This window comes from Rhea americana, unplaced genomic scaffold (assembly GCF_003343005.1).
Source record: "Rhea americana isolate MKP2758 unplaced genomic scaffold, rheAme1 scaffold_209, whole genome shotgun sequence".
NCBI lineage: Eukaryota > Metazoa > Chordata > Aves > Rheiformes > Rheidae > Rhea > Rhea americana.
The window spans coordinates 428,518-450,870 of NW_028186249.1; the positions used below are offsets into that span (position 1 = coordinate 428,518).

The following is a 22,353-nucleotide window of genomic DNA, read 5'->3' on the forward strand; positions in this document are numbered from 1 at the left end:
ACTGCTGAAGGTTTGGGCATAGTAGGAATGGAATCAATTGTGTGGGGTTTTTTTGCCTTCCTGCTGCAAAACCACTTCTCGGCATTTGGGAGTCTGTCTTAAAATTTTGGAGAGCAGATGCATGAAGTACAGTTACTGCACATACATATGGCTTTTGAAATATGGAATTTTTGGTTTGAAGTGGCTTCATATGGTACTGTTGAAGGATCAGAATTAACATGCATGTTTAGGTCTCTAAGACTTGTATATGTAGTTGAAAAGTTTTATTGTTTGACTTTTTTAAGTGTTAACCATAAAAGAATGCAAACTAATAATTTAAAATTACATCCAAAGTTCTGAAAATTATTCTTTCTGGAACCTTTAATGGCTTAAATGATATCCTAGTTTAATCTTTTCTGGAAAAAAATCTRCAGTATAATGTGCAAGTTAAACAGCTGTAAATCTTAGTTCTCTAATATAGCCATCTTTTTCTTTACAGGTTCCCATTTTGAAAACCATTAGAAGATATTCTGCCATTCTGTTGGATTACTTTGTATACAGCTCAGCATGTCATTTTACCCTGGATTTTATATGGTGGCCATGATTTAATTCCCACTTCCTATTTCTATGTATTAGTGAAGCATTGGTGCTCTTAAGAGCTGCTTTTACTTGCCTGGAAACTGATCTTGAATCCGTTCTCAAAAGGACTAGACGTTACTAGCAATGAGCTCCCAAAGCCATCCAGGTAAGGATGAAATCCTTTTAAATCAAGTGACAACAGCAAAACCACCATTGGACTTGGCCAAAAAAACCCCTGTATCTGAACTGCAGAATGAAAGGACTTTTTGTTGAATGAGAAGATGTTTTACTGTGTTGAAATGATAACTCAGTTTCTCTCCTAGTAGTACTTTTTTTCCTACTTTAAGTCTCAGTTTTAAGATTGGATTGCTTTATCAGTTACGAAGAAATCCTGTGTGTTTAGGTTTAACTGTTGTGTTATATATCACTGAAACATCTAGACACTTTTCCAAGGTGTTAACTAGATACTAATTTGTTAAGTCTATGCTCATGTGTCTTAATGGTATGTAGCCTTCCTCTGAGGAATGGTTGTGGTTCTGCAAATGTGTCTTTATCAATTATTTAAGAAGAAAGCCCTTTGGCTTTTAAAATACTCTTATTTCTTACAAAAGAAAAAAAGTTTTTGCTAGAACAAAAGTGAATTGATCCAGCTCAATCTCAATGTTGATTGGGAATTGTGTATAATAGTCTTTAATTAAAGAACAATACTTAACAGATTCATCACTACAAAAATACACGGTTCTATCTGACAGAAGACTCTGTAGATACCCAGGATTACATGGCTTACAGTTGTCTCAAGTATTTGTATCCAGAGAGTTTCAGATACCTTTCATTAGACAGACATTTATTAGCTTGTGCTTTAGATAGGGAATTTTAACTGTACTTCATGCCTACATTGACCATTTCAGTTTATGGTAGGGAATAATAAGTACTGGGAAGCAAGTCATCTGACAACAAGAAAACATCTCAAAGTACTGTTTAACTATGGCTTTGACAACTTATTTTTGAGGCTTCAGTTTAATCAGTTCTGGACTAACAGTCAAATAAAACTAAAGTTAACCACCAAAGAACTCTGACCACCACCGTATAGTTCCTTAAATCTTGGAATATTTTTATTTTTGCTTTAGAATTATTTCTATCAGTCCATTAGCTGTTTCTGAGATTAGGAGCAAGAAGTGCTGCAGTAARTATGTAATGCAGGAGGTTACAAGCAACAGTGTTGAAAATCTGACCGTTGTGCAAGAACCTAAATGATGTTATAAATCTCTAAAGTTATTAGTCTTTTGGAAAAAAATGGCCTTTACCTGTATAATGTAAATCTTACAGATTTTGAAACTTGTTTCTGGTACTGTGGGGGTTGGGAAACTAGGTGCATATGTATGGGTAGTGTGTTCTGCAAATAGCTCTTCACTTGTGCCGCAATGTTTTTGCGGTGTTAGGGTTTTTCAAGAGCCCTGTCCTCCAAATAAGTCAATGGTGCTTATTTGCATGCATTTCTGCCTTAAATAAGAAGGTATTCCTAACGACTTTCTACTTCCCCTCCCCGCCCCACGGGAATGGGATAGCTGGAGAAATATATACTTACCTTTAAAACCCAACAAATATGATTTGATATTCTTTTACTTCTTAAAGAGGAGCTACCCAGATGTTCATAGCATAGGTGGAAAGCCTGAGAATCAGGAAGAAGATCTATAATTTTTAGCTTGAGTGTTCTGTTGGTGCGGGAATGATGGAGGCTCACTGACTTACCTTGTTTTTCTGCAAGTCACCTGCTTAAAAAGAGGCAAGACAAAAAAGTTAGTGCTACTCTTGCCCAAACTCTGAACTGATTGTGTAGCAAGAAGTCATGTAAGAAGGGCTAGGAAAGAAAAGCAAGAAAATCCTCAAGTAAGAAGACGTCTTGTAGTGGTAAAAATCAAATTGAGTTTGCCTTTTCTAATGAACAGTGTTTCAAGTTATCTTTACTGAGAGACAGTAAAGATAAAAAGAAAGGAAGTGGCCACTTAGCTGGATAGCTTTGTGTGTCTGTGTTCTCCTGAATTACTGTTCCTTAAACTTTCTTGATCTATGCCATGGATCTCTTTAGAGGGAGTTATGGAGTAGCTCAGTAAGAATTGAAGTGGTGATTACTGTATGAGTGTTTTCTAGAAATTAGACTAGTAATAAAGGAAACTACTAACTACTCTCATAGTTTGCTTTTTGAAGTGACCATTGCAATTTCATTGTTTAGAAAGGCAGCTCAGACTGCATATTGACAGAAACCCTTGAAGTGAAGGAGATGTAATAGAAACTCAAAACATCTTCCAGGTGTTTCACTGGAGATCATTTAAAGGATAAGGAATCTTTGTCATACAATATGATCTTGTGTTTTTTTTTTTTCTTTTACATATGGAATGGTGTTCTGCCTGTACACTTTGAAAATATTTACRAACAGTATTCTGCTTCCATAATGATTCAGTTCTAATCCTGCTGTTGTCTAGCTTGTGTGTGCCTGTGCCATTCTTAGATTTCGGTTTATTCTGATTGTATTTCCAAACGTTAAGTGGAAATTGTGTAGTGTATCACGATGGCCCTTTACTGCTGGTTTACAAGGTGGAATCCTTACTGTTCATTTCCTAGAATTGGTTTTTAGTATTTAGTAGAAATATTTTCCAAACCTTGCCAAAGATGATGCTTGGTCTTCTCCTGTCAGATGCAATAGCTATTTTTATTATACGACTGCAGATAATTAGTAATAATGATGTGCATTGTTTAGGGAAGGTTCTGGCTTTAACTCAGGAGCCTACTAAATCTTCATTGAATGTGAGCTTTCTTCTCTAATGTTTCCGAAACCTATCACGAATGAGATATTCTAGAAACAGCAACATAAAAATTATTAAAAATTTTTACAATGTGTAAGAATGAAAAAGGTGGTGTTGATGTGTAGGTCTAGTCAAGAAAAAGCTCAGACATTGCATTCCATTTGGCTTTTGGCACTGGAGTCACTACTACTTCCAACGTTGAAGTGAAGCTGGAAAAAAGCTGAAATGATGCTATATCAAGTTGTTGCAAAGTATAATTGAGAAATAATTGAGAAAATTAGGCTAATTAAGGTAATGTTTAGGACTGTGACAAAGCTTGGGGGGGGGAAGGAGGCATATTTTGTTTTACTTTTCAGTTATGTTGGCCACAATGTAAACTGTCTTTAATTTGTGATGCTGATGATGCTCATCTTGGTTGGCTCAGTGTGTGTGTGTTTTTTTTTTTTTTCTTTCTCAATGACCTTAGATAACTTCTCGCTATTACCTTCTGCCTCCCCCACCTTAAATTTTCAATGGCCTAAGTTTTGCTGTCATTTGGTTCTTTAATCAGTAAAGATTGTTTTACTGATACCATTATACATTAAGTTTCTTTTTTTAAAACAAAGATTTAAGTTAATCACTCAACTGATTTGTATTTGTTTAAAGTTCACTTTCCTTTGTAAAAAAGAAAAAATCTCCATGTTTAATGAAGCATTTTGTTTATGAAATGTTATCTTACAGGAATTAGCTAGTCTGAATGCAAATGCTATATTCTTTCTTCACAGCTACTTTTGCAGAGATGCAAATTTTATTTACATTTTGAAATGCTGAATGTTTGGTAATTAGGCAGCTCGTTCTTAAACTTCAATATTCTTATCTGATACAGAAAAATCTGCAGCAGGAACATTAAAACTGAGAGGATATGGAAAGCAGAAAGCTTCTTGATCACAGAACACTGGGAAAATGAGTTAGCAAGTCATGTACTGTGATTTGCTAGATTAGTAAGTACTTTTGTATGGTATTTTATCTACAGAGTGTAAGAAGCTACTCTCCTTTCATATTCCGTGGCTCAATGAGGCATGGAAGACCATTTCATGCAGTATGCATAAAAGCTTTCCCTGTTATTCTTGCAGATGTTTTGCACTACAAAATAAATATTTTATGTGTTTTCTTTTAAAGATTAAAAAGTTTCTGTGGAGATGTATTTCAAAGGGGCTTTAAATGACACTGACCTACTTTCTGGCAGTGAAGAGTCTTTCTCTAGAAAGTTATCTGGAGGCAAAAGCATTCTTTCAATAAACAATGAAGACTACAGGAATAAGCTCTGTCTTTAGCACTGCTAGTATGTGTCTAATACTTGCTCCTTAGTGGCTGACATCTGAAAGAACATTCTCCTTCTGACACAGTGTGCCTTTGCCCTGTACCCACCTGGTGCTCTAGTGCAATACAACACTGTTACATCTAGGGCTTTGGTATGTGAATGTGAACYGCATGAATGCTTGGAGAGTGAAAACATGAAGCTGATTTGGGGAAATGGGTTCAAACGGTGCTTACACATTCTCCAAGGTAGAGGGTAGCAAGTGTGCAGGCTAAGGTCCAAATTCCCAATGAGACTTGCACATAGATAGCAATATTCATAAATTCAGAGTCTTATTTCACAGAAATAAAGTATAGGAATGTACATCCATATGTATCTTGTTAAAGATCTTCTATTTTTAAGGAATCCTGTATTGCCAGCAACTACTGCAGATGGAACCTTATRTCTTTAGTCAGTCCTTTTTAACTTTAGCAGCTCTTAAATTTAATTAAATAGGGGCTGTATCTCCATGAATTCCTCTGACAAAGAGGASTCTCCCAAAATCTGGCAGCTTATTCAATCACAATTTAAAGGAACTTGCAGCAACACTTTAGACTCGCTAAAGACAGTCTCTGAGAATGTTAGGAAAAGAGCAAGAAAGGGTGTAGGCGAGCAAGCTTCACTTTCTGCTATAATTAAAGTGAGGACATATCTGTCCTGAAGTTTTGTGATGAGTGGTGTCCTTGATATCACGTCTGGACCTACTTGCTTTCCTTTCTTGTTTTCTTCTATTTTTGTCCCCTTTCTGTCACTCCCCCCACATTTTGCTATGTGTAGACCTAATTTTTATATAAAAACTTTCATCAATTTCAGTGCATGGACTACACGGAGTCATCTTAGATATACATGTGTTAAACTAAAAGCCTCTTTTTGTTAAAAGCTCTATTTAGCACCTCCCAGGGAGTCTGGCCAGCAGAAGAACTATGAGCAATCATCAGTCACTGTCTCAAACTACAAGTTTTTGTTTGGTCCAGTGAAACAGCCGAGACAGTGCAAGAACAGAACATTTCAATATCTGAAATGTTAAAGTTGATATCATGGGATGGCGCATGATTGAGAACATCTGGCTAGCCAAGAATGACCAACTGAGCAAAGTCTCCCACCACTCATGATGGCCTGCCCCTGCCTCTCTTAGCAGTGATAGCAGATACTTGTTCATTGTTATGGGAAACTTCTAAGAATGCTGTTTCTCCCATTTACTTTAACCAATCTAGCTCTGATGTATGTAAGCTGGAGTGATGGTATAAAGCTTTCAGGAAGTTTCCTACTGGAATAGGGACTAAAGATTGGTAAAGTTGAGGGTACAGCATTTTTTTAATATATAATATATATATATATATGTATATAAAATACTATTGCGATAAGGAACCATTGGTATAGGAAGAAGAATCAGTAGAATGTGGTGTCAAACAAGTGTTATGATCTTCTGGGTATGCATAGTGGTTCATCTTTAGAATAAATTACTGAATCCTCCTTTGCTTGCAAACCCAGGTSGATCACAGAATAGACATTCAATATATCAGCATCTGAAATTAAGATTATGAATAATTGTAGTTGACTTAAACCTGGGTCATAAGTAGCACTTACCACTTTGTTCCATTCAATTAGAGAAATCTCAGTCAGGGTTAGTTGGGGTTTGATCAATGATACTGCCTCTCTAGGATTTGACCCATATTTAGTTTATCTAATCATGGCAATGGTAATAGTCTGTAATAGCTTCTGAGCTTGTGTAAAGGCCGTAGCCGTAGATATATTATCTTCCAAAGATTGAATACATGAAAGCATAACCAATTCATCATGTTCTGCAATGTTTTGCCATGCTGGAAGAACCAGGTGTATGGTGGGTAGTATAAGAAAGCTTATTAGACAAGACTTCAATTTTTGCTGCATCAACACCACACAGGCCTGTTCCATTAGGACCCATCCAATTCTTCTGACTTCAAATCTGGATTTAGGCTAACCTGGAACACTTAGAGATGGATGAGATGGATATTTCTGTTGGCCTGATCTAGTAGGTTGATCTAATTTGGTCCCCTTGTACTTAATTGTGCAATAGTTATAGTCCTAGAGGGATGTTTCATTAATAATCATACATAAGCATTAATTCTTTCTTCCCTATACCAAAGTTCCCTAACATTAAATGACACTTTTCCAAAGTTTGTGAAGCAGATCACATGCAGCAAAGCTATGTCAGTTATTCTGGTCAGTGGGATGAGCCAGTCCAGGGGCTCTTTCTGATTCAAATCTCTACCTTTTATAGCTCAATTGCAGGAGTTGATTCTGCAATGACTTTCATGATCATAAGACCGGGAGAGTTGATCAAACCAAGGGTACAGTTCATCACCTGGCTCTTAAGACTTGAGCCTCTATTACGGTGGAAAGACTAAAACAAGATTTTGAAGCCCAGGTGATTGCTAACAGTGATACCATCTCACAAAGTCTCAGTGTTAACATCCCAGGTGACCCTGACATCTGGATTTTTCCCTGCATAATTCCACAGTGGTTTACAAGCCACATTAATTCCCTTTTCATCACCTGCTGAAGGATATGTGCTGTAACAAAAGGATAGCAAATCTAAAGAGGCATGATGGACACATTCAGCCCGATCTTTTGGTGCACAACTTGTTCTTTCTGTGAGTGTGGAATTCACTCAGAGAAGGTAGGTTTCACTCTTGTGACCATCAAAGCTTTGCATATGACATGCATAGCATTTCCAAACAAGCAGAGGTATAGGTGTCTCAGTTGCTTATCAGTGGGTTTGATGGTCTTGGTTTTTATCACTCTAATTGCATATATGGAGCAGATGCAGAAACATTACTGTGCTTTTCCTGTGAAGAAAAGTGCTAGAGAAGGATGTTATGGCCATCTCCCCTTCTTCCCCTGGGATAAAGCTGTAACTGAAGTACTTGGAACTACTTTCATTCTAACCTCTGTTTCCACGCTGTGCAATGATGGACTTTGTGTCACTCAAGGCTGTTGTGGGGGTGAGGGCTTATCTGTAGTGGCTAGAGGTTCATCTTTCCATTTCTTCAGTTGAGAAGCATGGAAATATTTCCTCTGTGGCCTGCCATAACTCCACTGGGGAATTGCATCCTGTTAAACAGCAGGACTAACCTTATCCACAGTGTGGGCCGGTCCATCCCACTTATGTGTTAGGGAATATTTGTCCGCAGAGAATTTTTGATTCATTACTGGCTGGCTCATGTCCTATGTATATTGTGTTCATATCCCTTTGGGCTTTTCCCATTTTTTTTTCTGCATGTTAAATCTTGTTTTGATTATGATAGCCAGTATTTCTTCAGTGAGTTCTTTTCATGGAATCATAGAATCAGTAAGGTTGGAAGGGACCTCTGGAGATCATCCAGTCCAACCTCCCTGCTCAGCAGGGTCACCTACAGCATGTTAGACAGGATTGCAGCCAGGCGGGCCTTGAATGTCTCCAGAGAAGGAGACTCCACAACCTCTCTGGGCAACTGGTTCCAGTGCTCTGTCACTCTCACAGTGGAGAAATTCCCCCTCACATTCAGGTGGAACTTGCTGTGCTTCAATTTGTGCCCATTACCTCCTGTCCTGTCACATGGGACAACTGAAAAGAGTTTGTCCCTGTCCCCTTGACACCTTCCTTTCAGAAACTTATTCCTTTCAGATACTTATACGCATTGATAAGATCCCCTCTCAGTCGTCTCTTCCCCAGGCTGAAGAGGCCCAGCTCTCGCAGCCGTTCCTCATCGGGCAGATGCTGCAGCCCTCTCATCATCCTCGTAGCCCTATGCTGGACTCTGTCCAGCAGCTCCATATCTCTCTTGTACTGGGGAGCCCAGAACTGGGCGCAGTCCTCAAGATGCGGCCTCAGCAGGGCTGAGTAGAGGGGCAGGATCACCTCCCTCAACCTGCTGGCAGCATTCTTCCTAATGCATCCCAAGGATGCCATTGGCCTTCTTGGCCACAAGGGCACATTGCTGCCTCATGGTCAACTTCTCATCCACCAGCACTCCCACATCCTTCTCTGCAGAGCTGCTTTGCCGCAGGTCAGCCCCCAGCTTGTACTGGTGCCTAGGGTGATTTTTCCCTAGGTGCAGGACTCTGCCCTTGCCCTTGTTAAACCTCAGGAGGTTTCTCTCCATTCAGCTCTCCAGCCTGTCCAGATCTCTCTGAATGGCAGCACAGCCCTCAGGTGTTTTGTTCTCTCTTTAGTRAGTGATTGTGTTAAAAAGTCATCCATGTGTGAGATTACATGCTTTCTGGACTCTGGTTGCATCTTTTCCCTCATACATGTCGTGTGTGTGGCAAATAGTGGGGGAAGAGTGGAAACCTTGGAGGTTGTGAGTGAATGCAAATTGGATTCCCAAAAAAGCAGCAGCATTTTTGTATTAGCAAGCTTGATTCAGGAGTATGGGGGCAGGGGCAGAATATTTTGGCCAGGTCTATTACAGTGTACCAGTGAGACCATGCTGCAAATGCTGCCACAACTTCCCTGTATTTGGCAACCACAGGAACCTACCAGCGATGTCCAAGTATTAAAAGCTCTGTAAGCCTCCAAGTCCCATCTGCTTTGCCCACAGGCTACAGGGAAGCATTACAGATAGATAGCATCTCTATAAGAGCACCTTGATTTGCAAGATCTTCTATTACTGCCTTAATTCCTGCTTCCAGCCGCTGCTGAGTATTTATATTGTTTTTGTGAGTGAGGATCAGGTCCTTCAGTCAGCACATCTATGTCAGTCCTACCATACTCAGTCTTGTTCTGTGTCTGAACTTTCATGAATTTTCCCACTTGAGCATCATCAGTCATGGTAACAACAGATTGTGGTACCTAGAGTGTAGCACATCTGTGCACAGTGGAAATGACTGCAGGTCCTTCCTCAAAATACCATGAAAGACCATTTGCCAAATCTACTGTAAGACAGTCTTCCTTTAGAAATGGCACAGCTAAAATTCCTCCTTCTGGGCTGTTAACTGCGCTGTTCATTGTTCCCTCTAATGTCCCTAGTTGGAAGGGGATGTATTCCCAAACTGGTGCAAGCTGGTAGGCTCCATTGCAGCTGCTTAAGTGATCTGCTCTTGAGTTTTTCTGCCCGAGTTTACCATAGATATCTCAAGAATGTTCATGAACGCTACTGTGTCTAATAAAAATTGGGCCAGTTTTCCTAGGTTTCCTATAGCCATTTTGATCATGGGTTGTCCCCAAGAATCCAATGGCAGGATCCATGGTGTGAGCCCCCAGGAACCAGTGCCTTGCTAGCAGAACTCATGGACCTTGTCTAGGACTTGCTTGCCTGGACTGAGTTTACAGGCTGTGACACAGTTTCATCTGAGGGTCAGGGAAGTTACGGTACTTCTTGCTTCCATCTTTTTAGCTCTACTAAAGCCTCTGTTAAAGTGTCATCAAATTGATTATGATAAATTCTCATATATTCTCCAAGATCACTGAATTCCTTACAGAGGTGGTCTCTAAATGGATCTTGTCTGGATTTAGGTAATTTTGGACTGGGATTTTGAGTAGGGAGGGAGTTGAATTGCACCTTTGATAGCCTCATTTTTGAGGGGCTGAGTGGTTTGGAGTAGAGTTGTCTCCTCTGACTAGAGGTCAGGATGTTTCTTGAAGGAGTATTGAAATTTGGATGTTGTGAGGTTTTCTGCCCTGTCAGTGAAGTTTAGTGAGGGCCACAATTAGAACAAATTACTGTTTCAGTGAACTTACAGGAGTTTTTCCCTTGTCTGGGTCTCCTAATCGTTCCAGTGCCCTGCAAGAATGCAGCCACTCTGTGCAGGCTGACAGATAATTCTTCCCATGTAGTCTGTGTGTGGTTAAAAAGTCCTAGGCTTAATTTGATTGAGGATTCCAATCCTTCATAGATGAATGCCATAAATTCATATGTATGAGAATTAGCCCCCCTCCCCCCCAAATCATGGACAGGAACTTTACCAGAGAGGATGCCTAAACACTTTTTTCTGGCTATATAAGGATTTTCATTTGGCCTCTGATTTTCTAAACTGAGAGCATGTTAAGACTCATCCCTGGAACTCTTTTCTCACATCCACCTGTTAAAAATTCATGCCTGGATTGGCTAAAATTCTTAAAAGTTCACCATGCGTACGTGGATCTTTACTAGATAGATTTGCATGAGCCAGTTTGGTTAGCTTTGTTCTGTCTAAGTGTGGTTATATGCTCCCTGCTCAAGTGTACCAATCAGTTGCAATATTTCTATTTAAAGGACATAATTGTTCTGTGGTGCACTTAGCCTCATGGGGCTTCTATCAGACTGTTTCCTTGCTTCTTCCTGGATGCTTATCTCTCTATTTCCTGTCCTTTCAACCTTTCAGGTTAGTACAGAGTTAATAGARTGGAGTCTTTCCAGCTCAGGGCTGAAAAGAACTTCTAGCATTGTATTCTTAAATTATTAAATTCTTGAGGAAGCAGGTTCAGAGTTTAGGGAAAAATTGGGAACAACTTCTGCCTTCGAATCAGCTCTTAACCTTTCATGCAAAGCACGTTTTTCTCCTAGATCTACAGTGATTGCCTTGCATTGGTCATGACTTATCTTAGTGACTTTAGGTTGCTCTGCTAGCAAATGAGCTGCTCTTCTAGCTTTCCTTAATTCATTTTCTGAAACTTTTATTCTTAAATCTTATGCTTTTCCAGTTTCTAGCTCCAATTGTTTAATTTGTCAACAGGGGCTGTATCTCTGTGCTCTAGGATCTTCCTCTCTTTTGATTAGAGTAGTTTTTTTCTTTATTTTTTAATTTTTTCCTGTTCATCTGGGAATTTCCTCCATCTTTAGTTTCTTGGTTTCTTTTTGTAAGTTCTTTAGCTCTTCATCTTTTTCTCTTTGGAGGTCCTGTGAATCACATAAAGCATATCACAGGTGCAAATAGCACAATCTTCCGTTGTGCTGCCTTTTAATTTTGCTGATTTGCAATGACTGACTTATGCTTCACAAGCTGTAGGGGTCGGATCTGCTACTTTAAAAAAGCCGACTCTTCAGCAGCATTTTGCTTCTTTAATCCCTGACTCATGGAGTTTAGTAACATACTTTTCCTCCTTAATGTATTTTTTAGTGTGAACTGCATGGCCTGTTTCATCTTGTACACTTCCCATAGTATTTTTACAAAAAGAATACCGTTGAGAATTTTGTTGCTCCAAAGAGCTAACATATAAGATTTAAATGTGTGTCTTTCTTTTCTTTCTTTTTTCTTTCTTTCTTTTTTTCTTTCTTTCTTTCTTTCTTTTCTCTTTTTTTTTTGAGAACTAGTCCTGGATATACTTACTTTAAGAGTTCAGTTGCTTTTGAGCACCAGAAAGCAAAAGGAAAAGATGCATTTTTGGTAATTCCAGTTATCCCCCTCATAAGCCTTCTGCTTTTCCTGCAGATTTTGTCTCTCAGTTAATGGTCCACAAAATAAAATTGGGATGTGGCTGTTCCTTAAAACAAGACAAACTTTGAAATTGGTTGAGAAGTAAACTTAGCGGTAAGATCTGGCAGTAAGAGATACTGGCTGCTACTTCTGTAAACTGGATTGAATACACTGTCTAGGGTCGTGGCCATGAGGGTGGTAACCTTCATTACAAGAAGAAAACTTGTGATCTAAGAACATCACCTTGAAGACATTACCATTTCAGACTGTAYTTGTAATATTTCTCCCCCTCCCCCACCCCCCAACTGCATTTGTTTCAGGAGATGCGTTGGTCAGTCATGGACAAGGCCAGCAGGTTGAATTCTCCACTGTGGCTACCCTATTGATATTTTAATTGCCCCAAAAAAGAAAGAGGCTTTAGTAACAGTCTTAGACAACAACATATAATCATAAAGTTTGGAAGGGACCTCTGGCGATCATCTAGTCCAACCCCCAAACGAGTGGCCGTACAGGGGTCGAACCCACAACCTTGGCATTATTAGCACCATGCTCTAACCAACTGAGCTAAACCTAACCCAATATGGGTTAATATGGGGAAGTTGCATGAAGGCTGCATGCTATTTTGACAGTGTTAAGGTAGCGGATGTTCTGCTAACTCTCCTGCTACAGAAGAGTTAACTACTAGGACCTTGAAACTTTTAAGACTGTTACTGTGGAATCTGTGAAGTTTTTACTTTTTGGATCATCAAGTCATTGAGAGGTTCTGTACAAGTTTTGACTGCATCCTCAGAAGAATTGTTTTGTGCTCCAACATGGAGTTCAAGTTAAAGTTCTTTCTAGGTCAGTATCCCTGCTAAGGGTCATTTGTACATTCCTCCCATTTCTCTCTCTCTCTCTCTCTCTCTCTCTCTCTTTTTATGTAGTTCTTGCACTTTGGAATTCCTTCAAAGCCTATCTCTAAAGCAGGATTTTTTTTAGCCTCTGATGGAAAGATCAGCCTTCAGTGGAAAGATCAGCAGCAGGTACTTATGATGAGAGGTAGAGAGCTCTCAGTTGCTTTGAATGCTGTATAGGGTAGGAATGAGGTAGAAAATTGTTGCACTTGAGATTGTTAAAAGGTTTTTAGATGATGATGCTGAAGATAGTCCTTGGGACCTTGTGTTTCATTCTGAATGTGGAGAAACTTTTTCCATAAACTTGCCTGTTCTGTTATTTATTTTTGGTCAGTCTCAATTTGACCTGTTATTTTATCCTATATGTACTTCCCCTAAATAAGATTTGTTACTGAGCTATAATAGGGAGCATATTCTTAGTATTTATTTTAAGTTAGTTGACTTGTCTTTTGAGGGCCAGGTCTCTTATGATGAGACTTGTTTGCATGCTTTTGATGTGGTCAAATCAATTAGGACAGAACTGGATTTTAAGCAACACTTGAATAAATTTCAGAATCARTGGGATGACTGAAGAAGACAGGTGGAAAATCCAGTTATTCTCAAATGGATGTCAGCCATACACTTTTTTTGTCTTTTAACTCTAGAAATTTTGTCATCTGATCTGGCTACCTGCGTGTTGATATGCACTGTTTACTCTTATTTCAAAATAAAATGTTGCTGTAGTCTTTGAAGGCGTTCGGACAAAGGTTTTGCAGTCTTTTTTTTAATAATTTTTTTCATGTTGTTGGAGGGTGGGAAGGAAGAAGGGGTAGAGAAGCAATTGAAACAAGATGTTTCTTCTTTTGGTGTAGTTTTAGTACTTTAGTACTAACTAACGAGAAATGGGGTATACAGTTCATTCCTGCTACAAGAAAATTAAAACAGTGTATTATTTTTTTTTTTAAATTTAAATTAAAAAAAAATAATACTGTTTCACAAGTTGTTGGGAAAATCAGATACTTTACCGGCAGTGCCCTTGTTTTCTTGGAAATACTCAACAGAAACACATTTTAAAATTGCTAAGGGCCTGTGGTACTGCTTCAGTTTAACAGACATCAACAGAACTAGTGTATTGAGATGTTTTTAGCATTTTTTTAGCCTTTTAAAAGAGATAAAACTGACAAATTTATTAGTATCTGAATTATATGCTGACAAATATTTGTGTGCCTTTTTTGTTACTGTCTCCTAGTAATCTCTTTCAAAGTGAATTGGATCAAAATTACTTTACATCTTTTCAAGGAGAAGAAATGTGTGCTGACTCTAACTATTTAGGGATTTGTCTGGAATTTCAAGCATAAGTCAAGCTTAATGTTTTATAATGCTTAGAAATTTGTAAAAGGCCTTCAGAACTAGACTGGATTCAACAATATCCTGAAAACCAGCTCTTACCATTTCTAAACAGTGACCTCACACCACCATGCTGGAAGCTGTGTTCACCTAATTCCATAGGTTACATGTCCGGTGACTTCCTACCCAGGTGTCTGTCAGACCAAAATGAAAATCTATGGATTAATACATGCAATAGGGAATATTTATTAATTAATATGGTTGTAATACAAGTTCTATGGCTAAGTCTCTTTATAAAGTACATCTGTGTCCCAACGAAATGCTGAAGTACCAGAGGGAAAGGAGGCCAACTTTGGCTGTCACTTCATTTTCTCCCTGGGTGGTGGAACATTAATGTCTGGAGAGCTCCATTTTGCATATAAAGGCCCTTTCCTTATCTGCCTGTCAGCTAACATCTCTGGAGATGTAGTAAACAAACTGGAAGGCAGCATCACTAGTGGCACCAGTTTTTTTRAGTGCTGTCAAAACGTAGTGTGACATGTGCATTTTTTGGTTCATGGTAAATGTGGTGCTGCCAATCCTCCTTTGAATGTAGCAACAGTCTTTGAAAGGGAATCCGCAAACCAGGCCTCTTCCTATTATTTCCATCTGATCTTAATAGTTACATCAGGACTATTTCAAAGGCCTGAATTTTGAAGTCTGAGTGCATTCTGCAAGAGTGGCTGGGTAAGGTCATCCCAAAGGTTCAGGTAGACCAGGACCATGATTCTGATGGAGTTGCGGATGACTAGGAAACAGCGTAAGACCTGGCAGGCCTGTGGCAAAATTCTCAACCTCCAGTCACGTGCACTTCTAAGAYTGGAGAGGGGCTGTGAGTGATAACTTAGAAACACAAAAAGGGCTATGAAATTCAATAATCCGTCCAGTTGCTTTTGGAACCCATTTAAGCTTTGCATTTGCAAGGAATAACATGCCTTGTTCTGCAAGGGGAGTTATGTTGGCTCCCTCCACGTTGAAGCACATGCAGGCAATGGGTCAGATCTTGCATAGTGTGAACTGCTGTCTTTGAGACCTGCTTCTTTCCTTTTGAATGAGTAGTAGGGCTGTGGCATCTAAGCAGTCTGTGTTAAGCAGTTAAGCTGGGTGTTAGTATGCTGCTGGAGATAACTTCTAAGTCAAAGCCAGTTGTACAAAATCGTTTCATCATTTCTGTTTTATACTGTTGTAGTTGTGCTGCAGGCTGAATAATCCCAGCATCAAGAAATTCTTCATCTGTGCATTGATACCTACTGTTTACTTGAATATGAGCAAGTAGGATTTTGCCAGTGCCCCCAATTATTCTCCTTCAGTAGGTACTCCTAAATTTGGGTAAAGTACAGTTGTTTGCAGTGGAGAGGACTTGTGGAAAATCTTACTGGGCTGTGGTTGCACTCTGTGGTAGGGCTGGRATCAGGATGTTGGAGAAATGACAGATGAATTCAAAGAAATCATTAAAAAAAATCAATCCTGACCCTTTCACTATTCAAAATGTGCTCATTTTGTTTGTAGCTGTTAGGTTGCCAAGCCACATAAATAGCTTTACAGGGAAAATCGTAATAGGAATGAGGGCTCATTGGTGAGCTTTGAACTGCTAGCCTTGGCTTCAGGTAACCCTTTTGTCCTGAAAGGCTGCTGCTGTTGTCACGTAACCCCGACAAATTTTATGTGATAGGAAGAAATATGGTTTTGTTTCTCGTGTGTGTGTTTGGGGGAGGGGAAGGATTTGGTACCTCTCTTAGTGGTGTGCCTTAACTGTGACCTTCCTTTTTATAGCCAGCACAAAAACAAACAACTTGAACTTTTTTCCCCTCATCTTTTAGTGTGCTCTTGTTGCATAAAATGTGCTGTCCTTGTTGAAAGGGATTAAAGTCTGGACTGGACCAAGCTTCTATGCCTTGCCTTTGCTGGTCAAAAAAATAACACAAAGCCAACTAACGCCCACAACCCATAAGCCTAGCTCTGATAGTCCATCATAATATTGCAACTTTACTATCTGTTATTTTAGGAAAAAAGACTGAAACTTTTAAGTACTTTCTTCTCAGTGGTCTTATGCAACCTTTGCCAGGAGAAGGCATGTGATCCTTAGAGCTCTGCAAACCGAAAAGAAGGGCTGGGACATCTGTTCCCTGCTGAGGCGAATATCTGATTGGCATTACATATATATGTGTATTTTTTGCCTTCCAGCAGGTGGAAGGCCTGTTCTACAGGCTTGTAACTCTGACAAGTTTTATCGTGATGGCTTTTTTGGCAGGTAGGGGTGCTATTTATTCAGTATGTCTTAAAATTTCTTGCTTTTCTTTAAATGTGGGCTTGTGCAGTAGCTGCTTCAAGTAGGTCATCAGACTTCAACTCAGTTGTTTTGCTGCTTTGCATGCAGAGTTGCAGCGAGTAGCACTTCTGGCTTGAAAGCTTTCTTTCTGAGACAAAGCAGCTACCTTGTGGGTTTGGGATAGCAGAATCATCAGCTGTTCTTTCCCCCAAAGTCTTGCCTGAGACAAAGTGATCTGAACGGACACCTCACCGGCTTATATTGACAAAAGATAGGGAACGCTCTAAATTCACCTTCACATTTTTTTTTTTCATTTTCATGAAAAAATGCATGCCTGGCAGTTCTGTCCAGTCGTTGGCATCCTGCAGCTTGCAGAAACTTGCTAACAGGGCTGCTGTGTGAGGTGCTTCTGATCTGCCACTTGGTGCCTGCCATGCAAGACCTCAGCTTATGTTTTCTTAGCAGTTGAACGAATCAGATGCTACCCGAGTGAATAAAGAGAATTCCTCCCCCTTCACTGATTAAATTCTGGCACAAAGCATGAAATGGCTCTTGCGTCAATAAATCGTCATAGCCTTTGCTTGTCTCTGTCAGCGTAAATACGGTTGTACTCAAATGTGCCTGAAAGTAGGCTAGAGGTTGCTAGCTTTGCAGCTGCAAAATGGTCAAGTCCGAAAGAGTGCTGTGGGGTGTGCATGCTTGGCAGGGAGAGCTATTGCTTTTCAGGCTACAGGTTGGGCTGCAACCCCCAACCTTTTTTTTAAGCTTCTGGAGTTGTATTTTATGTAAAAAAATATATATATATATATATATATATATATTGCATTACAACTGTCTTGAGAGTGTAGGTTGTGGGATTTTTTTCCTGTTTTCTTTTGTAGGATTCATTTGTTCTTGTGAACAACTGTGTGCATTTGTATAGCTTTGACCTTTCTAATCATGCTTTAGTTTGCTTGGGTTATGTTTGACTTAGTTATGAAAGGCACATCTCTAGCCTGCGTGACCCTGGTCCTCAAGGTTTTGCTGATTTCTTCAGTCATCTCCTGTGCTCCTCACAACTGCTTAGCTCTTGCTATCTTAGTGCATATCAGCTGTTTCACAGATTGCCGACGGCTGCAGTTCTCTGCTGTACAGCTACCTGCAAATTCTCACTTTGGAGATGCAGCTGCATTCAGAACTACATCTGAAACGGCATAGTCCAGGGCAGGTTTTGTGCTCTTCACCTGTGTATGGACTTCTGAGTGGGTTTCAGACCTCATTTCACTCCTCTGCTTTGGTTCACTTGGGAAAGCTTGCAGTTGAGCTGGTTGCTAACACCACCTTTTCCCCTCAAACAGAAGCAGTATTTCCTTTCCTCAAGGACAGTATGGATTGCATTTCACAAAAGAATGGGATGTTTTGTGGATAACTGCCCAGAGTACCTGGGCTAGAGTTGGTTGAAAACTTGACAGCATTCTAGCAATTTTGTGAAACAAATTTTCTGCAAAGACATTTGATTGGACAGCTGTCACTGTGCAAACCAGGTATTGAATGCTTCAAGAAATAGATGTTAAGAAACCTGATAAATAACTTAGCAGGTTTTTAAAGATAAGATAGAGCTTAATTTTCAGGGAATGTAGTGTCTGCGCGACATTTGTTTACTAGGTAAAGGGAAGAAAACTGGGATTTAATTGTAAAGATAATGGCGCATTTCAAGTGCTCCAGCCTATCTTAGTTAAAAGATCTGGTTGCAAGTCTGGTCTCATTAAGGAAAAAAAAAAAGTAAATAGTACAGTTGAATAGTAAAGCAAGAGTATGGTAAAATCTTTCTCTGCAGCAAGTTTAAAACTGGTGGCAAGAAGGTTATGGTGAATGTAAAATCCATGTTGCTGTGCAACCTGCGTAGAACCATGGTAGTAGCAAACTGACGCTGTGGTCTGCCCCTTGCATGTGTAAGGTGCTGTGCAATCCTGCAGCTTTGCTTTAGTATATGGCAGTGGTTGATAAAGAGTTGTCTCTCTGCTCAGGTAACTTGCTTGTTAAAACCATCACAAAAATATCAGCAGTTTATTAATAGTGTTCCTTCCGACTCCTAGTAAAGCAGAAAAGGAGCAAAACAAAGTGGCGAGATACTTGAAAATGCAATGACTGAGTACTGTGAAATGCAGTCCTACGACCTGGGCAGAACATTAAAGACATGTTTATAAATTATGGACTTACGTTTAGATTACTTTTTCTTTTCTTTTTTTTTTTTTTTTTTCCCTCCCTACTCCAGATTAGTTGCAGTGTGGCACTTCAGACCTGGGCTGTTTTCTGAGTTTTGATTCTTGGAGAGAAGACATGAGAGACTTGTTAAAAGAATCTGAAATAATACATTTACAGCTGCTCGTCAGTGTGAATCAGAGGTTAGAAAAAAAAAAAAGCAGCCAGTTAGTTGAGGCTGTAGCAGTTTCTTCTTAAAGAACGCACTAATGAAGAGTCTGTTTGGTCTTTCAGGATGCGTCTTTCTTCTCCTCTTTGGATTGCTTTACTCTGTGCCCCCCCCAAAGTTCCCCTGCCAGTAAATGCTGCTCTAAGGAGATTTGAGGACAGATGGAGCAAATGATAGAGAATTTTTTTTCAGTTGAAATTTATTTCCTTCTTTCTTAAGGTTTATTTCCTTCTTTCTTTTTCTGCAAGGTGGGCTCCTGTTTTGCTAGCGTGCCTGGTATTGCTATATTGCTGCTTGGATATCCGTATACATGCATCCTCCTGTAACTTATGTAACTAAAAATTGCTAATCAGTTAATCCCTAAAAGGCCACTACTTGTTGAAAAAGCTTTTGAAATTATTTTACCTATTTTGAGGAACCATCTGAAGCTGTTATCCAAAACAAACTGGCTCCTCATTAACTCTTCCAAATATTGTTTTTGTCCTTTTTAAAAAATATCTGCCGACCCTAATACTCACGTCAGCCTGCTACAAGCCTGAGTAAGCCTGAATGCTGCAGGCCTTTATGTGACATGTATCTGCAAATAATTTGTTGCAGTTATATAATCCATGCCTGTTTGATGAGAAAACTGCCCACTTAAGTGACTTCCCTCACTAGAAAGGAAAGTGTGGCTTGTTCTCAGCCGAAGGTATGGATTTGACAAGCTCTGTATTTTTGAGTAGAGGATCCTTGATCTTGTGCCAAGTTTTGGAGTTACAGCATAGATGACTCTCCTTTCCCTTTTCCCTCCTGTCCTTAGTTGTAAGCTGGTATTCATAAATATATTTGATGTGTTTTGGTCAAGTTTAGTGCATTAATGTGTGCAGATAGGAATTATTTTTTTCCTTTTTACCTATTAGTGCTTGAAGGTCGAGAGGGAAAACCTATATATTTTTAAATATTTCATAGGGTAGTTTGTTTATTCCTACAAGTGGGCTGTGCCTCCTGGTGCCAGGGAAACCACAGGATGATGATCATCACAGGAAAAGGCTGTGGTGGTTATAAGATGTTACTGTGGGTGCACGTAGATCATATGTGTGCTCTTCTTTCTTCAGTGGTAAGGTCAGCTGCCTTTCTTGATCCTTTTTTTGCCATTCCTACAGCGAATATCTGTTCCTAGGCTGAATTTGAGGCTTTTGGCAGAAAGTGCCTGTTCAGGACTGTGTGACAGTCAAAAATCTCCAARTATTGTTTTGGATTAGCTCTAGACTGTAAGCTTCTACATGTTTTCTCTCTCTTTCTCTCCTCTTTGTTTATCATTTCAGTTAGTCAAGGAATTTTTATTATAGTTGAAAATGGGTTATTTTGTGGTTCAAATATCAACTCTGCAAGGTGGGCACCTGTTTTGCTGGAATGCTTGGTATTACTGTATTGCTGCTTGGATATCTGTATAGGTGCATCCTCCTGTCTGAACTGGTGGAAGTTCTTCTCTAGGCCTGTGTTGGCTTGGACTGTGTTATTTTTCTGGCCTTGTGCTAGGGAAGGCCTAGGGAGCCTGAAATTYGATCTGTTTTTCCCGTTTCTGATAAAAAGCTGACATACCTTTAAATGAATTGGGTATGTGTGCTATTGTATAGAAGATAAGTGATGTTGGGCAGTTCCTAAGAGTGGGCAAATTTCCTAATTGCACAGTAAGTCTGTGTATTAAATCAAGATTTGCTTTGCCTTTCCTCTTCCCTGGGAATCAGTCATTAAAGAGTTGAAGTTTAAATATTTATGTTCATTTGATTTGAAGACAGAAATGCTTGTTTCCTTCCACAGAGATGGTTGAGAACAAAGTTGAGACCAGTGTCCCACAGAAATCTGGAAAAAGGAGAACAGTCCTGAGTTACATCAGTGTTTCTGTCTTGTGTCATTCTCTAATTTCTTTTGTACTCCCTTGGAAATTCATCTTCGGTTTCCAGAGCTGCAGTGCTGACTAGTATTGTGGTCATTCTGGAAGCTTGCTTTGCTGCTGTTACAGTGCAAGCTTGAGGAGCATTCGTTCATGGAGCCTTTAGCACGCTGCTTTTGCTCACCACTGCATCACAGCTTGTGGAAAGTGCAATAGAATGAGTTTAGCAGCATCTTGGAGATTTTTAGTTTTATCTGGCTGGACACTATCTAGACCAATGTTGGTTTTGATAAGCCTAGGACTGGATAAGCAAGTTGGAACTAGTTGGGTAGACAATGATTGCACTATGTGTCTGACAACTTACTAATGCAGCTACCTGTGTATTGGTCTCAAAGTCAGGGTACATCGCACTGCTGTTGAGTAAATGCTTTCAACCTTATTTGCCTTGCTGTTGTTGCCTTAAGGCTAAGATGCCCCTCATACACTACACAGCATCTAATTAGTAGTGAACTGTAATGAGGGCAGAATGCTACAGATCACGTGCTAATTGGGAATATTAGCAGGAGCTAAGGGGGGCCCTTATATCTTAGAACTGTATTGGTTTCCTTGTTTCTAGAAGGAATTTTAAAGTAGTTTCATGAGGACTCTAAAAATTTCTTGATTCCTGCTATTTTTGGTTAGTATTTTACAAGTTTTCTGTTGCTGTGGCTATCTTCATACGAGACTGATGAGAGGATACTCTTTCAAAAACTGTCAGTCTGCAGCACTGGCTTTTCTTAGCTGTCAGGGTAGGCTGAATCTGCTGGCCTGTAGTGCTGCGGGACGAGCCCTCCCTTTTGCAAAAGGCAAGCCGAAGAGCAGAGTTGCATAGATGACTGTGGCTGTGATTTCCCCCCCCCCCCCCTTTTTTTTTTTTTAACTCCTGAAGGCCACAGACTTCTGCAGAAAAGAGCTCTCTTTTATATTCAAACAGTCATGCTTGTAATCTGTGTGGACAAATATGTATAGGTGGTTTTAGCAAATAAAAGCATCCGATACAGTCTTATTGCAAGATAAATTTCAGCATGCTAGAAACATTTTTCTCTGAAAAGAATCAAATTAAATGAGGGCCTGGTTCTTGAGCTGAACTGGCTTTTCTTACAGATATCTTAAACTGGAAATATTTTACACTAAAAAGGTGTAAATCACGTTCAGAAACTATTGTCAGCCAGATAGTAACTGGCTGTTATTTTGAAAGGTTGTAATGTTTGATATTCACTATTTTAATATAATGCTTTTTGCTGTTTTCCTGCAAGACTGCATTCTCATCATGTCTATTAACTTGGCTGTTTTTGTCATGTTTGTAAGTTGTTAATAACATCTGGGTTTGTTAATGTATTCTTTGTAGTGCTAAATTTTAGGTGATTTATCAGTTTAGATCTCCTTTATTTACCATTCTACCACTTCCACATTACTTTCTCAGCAAACCTTTGTGCAAGATCTCTTTGTGCGC

General features: G+C 39.5%; 1 protein-coding gene across 4 annotated transcripts in view; it reads left to right on the forward strand.

Annotated features, from left to right (window-relative positions):
* The window catches only part of HDAC4 (histone deacetylase 4), a 270,470-nt gene that overhangs the window by 31,390 nt on the left and 216,727 nt on the right, over positions 1–22,353 (forward strand). For all 4 annotated transcript variants that reach the window (XM_085304382.1, XM_085304384.1, XM_085304383.1 and 1 more), the window contains exon 2: positions 479–724. In XM_085304382.1, the coding sequence (XP_085160508.1) occupies positions 703–724 (22 nt within the window). In that variant the 5' untranslated portion in view covers positions 479–702. The remainder of the gene's footprint in view (positions 1–478; positions 725–22,353) is intronic.